The sequence below is a fragment of the Triticum aestivum genome, chromosome 6B (assembly GCF_018294505.1).
Source record: "Triticum aestivum cultivar Chinese Spring chromosome 6B, IWGSC CS RefSeq v2.1, whole genome shotgun sequence".
NCBI lineage: Eukaryota > Viridiplantae > Streptophyta > Magnoliopsida > Poales > Poaceae > Triticum > Triticum aestivum.
In genome coordinates, this window is record NC_057810.1 from 79,191,630 (window position 1) to 79,199,206 (window position 7,577).

The following is a 7,577-nucleotide window of genomic DNA, read 5'->3' on the forward strand; positions in this document are numbered from 1 at the left end:
TTCACCCTTGCAGTGGGAGCTATTTCGTAGAAAAGCTCCAAACAGTCGATAGTTGCATCATCCATGACGTATGCAGAATTCATAGCATGCTTCGAAGCCACGGGGCAGGCGATATGGCTAAAGAAATTTGTACCCAACTTGAAAGTGGTAGATTGTATTCACAAACCACTAAAGATGTACTGTGACAACCAGCCAGCGGTATTTTACGGTCACAATAACAAGTCGAGTAATGCTGCCAAAACAATAGAGATAAGGTATTATGTTGTGAAAGATAAAATGCAGGATCAAACTATAAGTCTCAAGCATATAGGACAAAAGATATGCTTGCGGATCCGCTAACGAAAGGCTTACCACCCATTGTGTTCAAGGAACACTTAGCAGTCATGGGTTTAAGGGAAAGCCTTATGATTCCTGGATAGGCCCAAAAGGAATAGAATTTGTTTCTGAACAAAACTTATGTTGTAGCTCTATGATTCTATCGGCAATTAAGTTGTGATGATGAAACATGCTCTATGTACCAATATGTGACGAAACAAATAAACTAGAAAGTATAAGGTTAAAAGTAAAGTTAAGATGAAGGGGGAGAATGTTAGGTTGATCTCTCTCCCGTTCAAGCCCAACGGTTTGAACGGGCCCTTGCATCGCGCCCTAATCAGGGGCGCCCAACCAAACCATGGTTGGTGGGCCCCTGTTACCCGCGCTATATAAACAGAGGTGGGGGCCAGGGCATGACTTATGAGGTTAATCGCTGCAACAAACCCCACCGAACACTCCCTACCGACCTAGGGTAAGCGCGGTGCTCACGGGAAGCACACCACCACCACCATCTCTCTGTCATCGCCACCATCGCCCTCTCCATGATGGCCTCCGACTCGATCTCGTCAGCACCAGTAGAAGGTAGGTTCACCGGGATCTAAGTGTCTATCAGTGTCCACTAGACGTGTGTATGAATGGTAAGTATTTTTTTGTCTGCAGTTATAACACAACACAACCACTTGGCTTCTTAGAATCATAGACATCACAAAGCAACCATTCTGCCTTTTCACAATAGTTGATGTCCATTCTAATATTTACAAAGATATATTTCCTTGAAAGAAAAAAGAAGTAAATATATGGTAATTCGAAACAAGTCCATCATAAAGAAAGCTCAACAACTAGCAGTCTTATTTCCATAGATTGAAGAGATGTTTAAAAAACTGTACTTAATTCAACTTGTGCGTATACAACTCTTTCAATTGTTCCTCCTATTTTATATAGCGGTGCTCCTTGGTACTTCAATAGAAATATTGTTTACGTGTTTGCTTCACTGATACGGAAGGGTGTTGAGGCCATGATCAAGTTGGAAATTGGTTTTACTTCCTGCGTTATATTTCCCATTTCCACTAGAGGATCTCACTCCCATAACCAATGCATATTCATTTTTTATCATGGCCATGGATCTACTAGATTTCATTTTATCCTTTTTTTTAAGAAAAATGTTTCCGGCCAAAATGTCACCCCCACGGGTTTATAACTAGGATGTTTGTAACACATAAACAAGACTTACCATTCAAAAATTTGGTTGTTTGTAAGCTACCTTTCATGCATATTTATTATCAAATTGCTTTATATTTTATTTTTTATTTTATTATAGCTTGCACCAAATGTCACCCCAAGTAGTTTGTTTATTAAATGATTTTCTTCGGATTTTGTTATTTTCGAAGATTCAGTTTGTTCGAGGTGATGCCGGCTAGCACACTAACCATTATGATGCAGCAAGTATTGGATTGAGAAATTTGTGTCATGTTTATCAATTTCATATGACCATATATGTCTCCCAAATATGTGTATTTTTGCTTCAAAATAAATTGAATGGTTGCCTTGTTATTTTCGAAATAATAGAAAGATGAAGTGCCTTTATTACCTCTATATATTTGTGGGAATTACTACCAATCTCTTGGAAAAAAGGACGGACGCAGCAACGCGCGCCATCAATGATCTAGTGTTAGTGTAAACCTTGGGCAATTACGGCTGCATGTGGAGCAATTTTAAAGTTGTCTGCACGTTTTGTTATATCCAACACAATTATGTATCTTAGTTTGGGTAACAAAAACCTAAGTACCAGCTTCGCTTGTATAAAATAGATGAGTTAATTCCATTTCTTAACCTTAAAATTGGCCGGGGTGACAGAAATTACCGCCAAATCGAGAAATGGTCAACAATTTATCCCTAATTTAAAGATTTATTCCATATATTGTCCCCATCTGAATTCTCCCGCAAATGAGTTTTGACTAGGCAAGTCACTTTAGGCGGTTTTTATTTTGGACTTGATTTAGTCGGATTTTTATTTTGATCTTGATTTAGTCTGGGTTTTTTTGTGAGAAAACCGGCTCAGGCCGACCCGCGCCTGGTCTGGTCATGGCACACAGCACGTTCAGTCACTAGCCTGGTTCGGTCTCCCTCTCTCACGTCACCCGCCACATTACGCAGAACCTTAATTCCCAAATAACCCATCATAGCTCACACACACACACAAACATACCATCTCCGTCAACTGCTCTCTCTCTCTCTCTAAGCTGCTCATCTACTTTGAGCTATATGGCATCGTGGAGGGATGGTGAGGAGAGCTTGGATGACGGCGTGTCCATTGTTGGTGAGGAGATAGACCTCTTGGTAAGTCAAATTTATCTCCAAGGGTTTGGTCTTCTGAAATTTGCCCGATGTGTTTCTATTCAACCCCTGATTTTCGTACAATTCTTGCAAGAAATCCCTGACACTGTAGTGGATCCTTCTTTATGTAGCTCAGTGTTGGAATCCGAGCCGAAGCGCATCTTCTATGGTGAGAGTTCGAAGAAGATGGTTGCTTTTGAAGGGTTTTTAACTGGGAGGAGAATTCTAGGCTTTGTTGTACATGCTTGGGAAGAATTTGTAATCTTTAGCTCTATTGTGCAGGTTTCAGTGTTGTGTTCTTCTATGCTCTACTATAATTGAATTTGTTTTATGTATTGTGTTGTGTTTTGTTTAGAATTACAGACTGAATGTCATTGGTGAAATCTTAATATCTTATTGCATGGTACACTGTATTTCAGTATGAATAAAACAATTAAGTTAATTGAATTATACATGACCAATTAACTGTTAGTCAATGTAAACGATCATGTTGTTGTTAGTCTGCCCTGTCATTGCTAGATTTCTGTTCAACTGCAAGTGAATTATGACTGTCATTTCATTTCCATGTCACTATGCATGTAAATGAAACTGATTATCAGAGGAAAAATTCTTTTAAATTATTTAAGGTTACCGAGTGCACATAAATCTTCGAAAACCAACCATGCTTAAGTATGTGTAAGAAAAACTAGCTACCGTGGATATCTTGCAGACAACATGTACTCTTCTTCTATGCTATATTGCCTACTTGTCAATCCCTCGCTGCTTCCTCCATCTCTAGTTGATGGAGAAATTGTTTCAAATTCCTCGTGTGGTTGAGCGGCTTCCAGCCTCATCTCCACTTGTCTCATGGTTGGTCGTTCCTCCCCTCTTAATTTTACACATGATATCGCAATTCCGGCAATTTCTTCTATTTTATTGCCCCCCTCATCCATAACTTGTGGATCTAATACTTGTGACAGACTGCCTTCTGCAAATAAGGTAGAAAAATGTGCCACGAGGCCATTGCCTTCAGAATCCATATAGTTGAATGGCTTCTTTCTCGTCATCAACTCTATAAGCATAACACCGAAGCTATAAACATCACTTTTCACCGTGAGGCGGCACGTGCGGAAGTACATCGGGTCCATATATCCTATTGTACCTTGGACCATTCTTGTTAACCCTACTTTGTCCAATGAAATATACCTTGAAGCGCCAAAGTCTGCTATCTTTGCTGTTAGTGTATCGTCCAGAAGTATGTTAGCAGGCTTGACATCTCCGTGGATGATAGGTATTATAGCTGTTGAGTGAAGATAGGCTAGAGATTTTGCTATTTCAGTTGCTATACGTAGCCTAGCATCCCATGGTAATGATCTTGGTCCTTCAACATGGAGATGACCATAAAGAGTTCCATTGGATATGAACTCATAGACCAACAATGGTACTTCTGTTTCAAGACAACAACCATATAGTTTTACAATATTCCTGTGGTTGATTTGTGATAGGATAGCAACCTCATTAATAAACTCATCAATCTCCCTTTGACCCACCATTGTTGGTTTCTTGATGGCCACAATATGGAGGTCTGACAAAATCCCTTTATAGACGATAGCATGCCCGCCTCTACCGAGTTCATGCGCTTTATCGAAATTGTTTGTTGCTTTCTCTAGACCTTCCAAGGTTATGATCATTTTCTCTGCAATATCAGCCCTTTGAGGTACCAACTGTTGCAATAATTGCCCATGTTTTTTCTTGAAATACTTCCATTTCAAACTTTGTGTGCTCCAATGCTTAAATTTGTAGGAAGTGAAGTATGCAATGAGAGCCAAAAGTAAGAGGACCACCCCAATAGCGACCCCAATAATTATTTTTGTACCTGTAAAAAGAAACATTTACATTTTCATGTATATAAATACTATGAGCAATTTGACTCACTGAGTACTTTCAGATGGTACAGTTTTCTACAAGATATTATAAATCTTCTATTTACTAATTGCAGAAATCTTTCGAGGCTCCATCTTAATTATAAAAACCACAACAAATTATCAAGAAGGTTGCAAAGAAAATCATACTGTGTTTAAAGATGGAAGTAGTAAACAATATGTTCTTGTAATTAATTGCTTTTTCATATTATGTTCAAAAATAATACTCCCTCCAATAAGTGTCTCCACTTTCTACTAACTTTAGCACAAAGTTCTACTGCAGTTGAGACACTTATCTTTGGACGGAGGGATTAGTTTTCGTATTAATATTCAAAGCTAGAAAAAATTAAGCACTGTTTGTTTCTGAAAGTGGTGGTTCATGCGTAAGTACCCTCGATCTCTGAACTACTCCATCCATTCCTAAATATACGTGTTTTAAGAGATTTCAATATGGACTACATACGGAGTAAAATGAATGAATCTACACTCTAAACTACATCTATACACATTTGTTTGTAGTTCATTTTGAAATCTCTAAAAAGACTTATATTTGGGAAAGGTGGGAGTAGTAACAGACGGTCTGAATGAAAATGAAAATATTAGCAGAAAATGAATATATGAGAAGGAAAGATAGAAGTCGTGTAGTATAATCGGAGAATAGGAGTCTGCTGCCTTAATGAGTGTGGTAGGAAAGTAAAGTTATAGCATTGTTGCTCACCTTTAAAGGATTTGTTGCTCTCACCTGGAGACAATAGAATGAATGGGTAAAATTCAGTATATCAGTATATATTGTATTATTATATGGAAAATTAGTTTCAAACCTTTGGATGCGTCAGGGATATAGGGGTTGCCATGGAAGCCGTCCCTGCACTCGCATGTATAGCAGTGGCTTTGCTTGCTCTTGCAGAGGTCCGGATCTGAGCTCACATTGGTCAATGATGAGCCATTGTCCATAAGCAAGATAATCCCGAGACGAGCGGGAAACTTCATAGTTGCTGCGGGCGTCCTGTGCACCAGTTGAGAACCCTCCGGCATCAGTTTGTCAATGAGGCCCGGTAGTGCGACAAATTGATGAGAGTCGTTGGTGTCGTATCCGCTCCTCGGGTATGTGCTCATGACGATGCGGTATCCGTTGGTGTGGAACGCGCTACTCAGGCATGTGCTCATGACGGTGGAGTGTCCGTCGCCCGCGAGGCCGATGTCTGGAGAGGGATTATGTTAAAATAAAAAGGCATTATGTATTATTATTAAGATGATACCAATTATATTCTGCCTCTCTAATGACACGGTCCAGATCAAGTCCAGATATTACGGATGCGCATGACCAAAAAGATAAAAAGAAGAAGAATGAAAAACAAAAAGAGTCGATGTGGCCAATGGCACTTAACAAAGAAGTACTAGTGACAACCATCCACGCCGTTGAGCGTACTTCTTTTTCAATAAATAGCTATTCTAAAAACATGATGAGACATATTGTGCTAAGATATCATCTTTTAAAGAAGGGAAGACAAGTCTTTTCTTATGGATTCTCTCTCCTCCATCTTAACATTTATCCTATGTGGCATACATAAGATAGCACCATTGTACATACCCTTACCCCCCCCCCCCTACGGCCCATACAAGGTCCCTTCATCCACGCGATTCTGCGAAGCCCCTCTTCTCTCCCCAACAAAAAATGCCCCTATTCTCTCTTCCCATTTTTCAGATCTGGTATTGCATGACTCTCTTTTTTCTCTATTCGGTGAATACCACCACTATTTTCTATCGGAGGGAACTTTAGCATAAAAATACAAATAACTTTAGAAAGTAGGTGTCCGAATTTAGTTGAACTTTAACTTCAAATTTCTAAAGAATTTTTTATAATCATTTTAAAATTTAGTGGACTTTGCTGTAAACAGTCAAGAACTTTTTATTTTTATTGTGAAGTGTAAAATAAAAAGAATCAGGAGTTGGAGAACTTTCTGAATACTAAGTCTGCACTTTGTTAGAAATAATATTAAAGAACTTTGCTAAAATATATATTTGGAACTGAAGAGCTATATAAACAGCTTGTCTGAACTGTGCTGGAAATAGTGATGGACTTTTCATTATAATTGTGAAGTGTTTGATAAAAACGAATACTTACGGGACTAGCCATGTAATTTTGAAATATACCAATATTCGACTTGTTTTGTAGAGAAGACTGCAAGAAACTCAAATACTTAAATGAATTTAAATTTGCACAATTTATTTAAAACTTATGATGACATATTTGTTTCTTGTGTAATTTTTTGTTGAATAAGTGATGGTATGGGCTAGCAGGAGCATGACGGACCGAATGGGATGTGGGGTGTGCTCTTGAGATGTTATGGATGCATTGACAATATTATCTCAACAATTCATAATTAATTAATTATTTTATTCTGATTTGTACACATATTCATACAAAATTCATACAAATCATAAGTCATTCCAAGTGCATTCAAACAACTCGAAATTCATTTCAATTTTAGGATTTTTACAAATATTAATACGAAATTCATAAAAATCATAATTCATTCGAATAAGATGCAAACTACTTGAACAAACATTCAAACTAGAGCCATATCCCCCAATCCGAAACTACTCGTCTTTGTCCACCTGCAAGCGGCACGCGGCAACCACGACCTCGAAGTTGCGGCCATCCCAAAAGGCACATCACATGTCGATGTTTCTGTGCGGCGGCGGTGGGCCGTCGAACTGCTGGATCTGAACGGTGCGGTTCAGCGCGAGGATCTATGGACGTAATGGGTTGTTTGGCACGAAGTCCAAATGCACCCTCTCCTCTGGCGTCAACCCTGTCCGAAACCTACCGACGGCTCGCACAAAGGCCGTTGAGCCGGCAGCGGGGACATGCTCCATCAGAAGGCCCCCGCGACTCACAAACCATCTCGCCGGCAAGCGCGTGTCCGGCGGCGCCACGATGCCGCAGCGGGCTAGAAGCTCGGCTTGATGGATAGTGAGGCTGTGCGACCATGTCATGGCTGCGAAAGGGGAGATGGGAGGGGC

At 39.6% G+C, this 7,577-nt stretch overlaps 1 protein-coding gene across 1 annotated transcript in view; it reads right to left on the reverse strand.

Moving 5' to 3' along the window:
* Positions 1-3,338: 3,338 nt before the first annotated feature.
* Positions 3,339-7,577, reverse strand: part of LOC123138860 (wall-associated receptor kinase 3-like) — a 6,828-nt gene continuing 2,589 nt past the window's right edge. Inside the window, exons 2-4 of the mRNA XM_044558714.1 lie at positions 5,372-5,752; positions 5,269-5,292; positions 3,339-4,504 (exon numbers count right to left, since the gene is read on the reverse strand). Of these exons, the coding sequence (XP_044414649.1) occupies positions 3,339-4,504; positions 5,269-5,292; positions 5,372-5,752 (1,571 nt within the window). The remainder of the gene's footprint in view (positions 4,505-5,268; positions 5,293-5,371; positions 5,753-7,577) is intronic.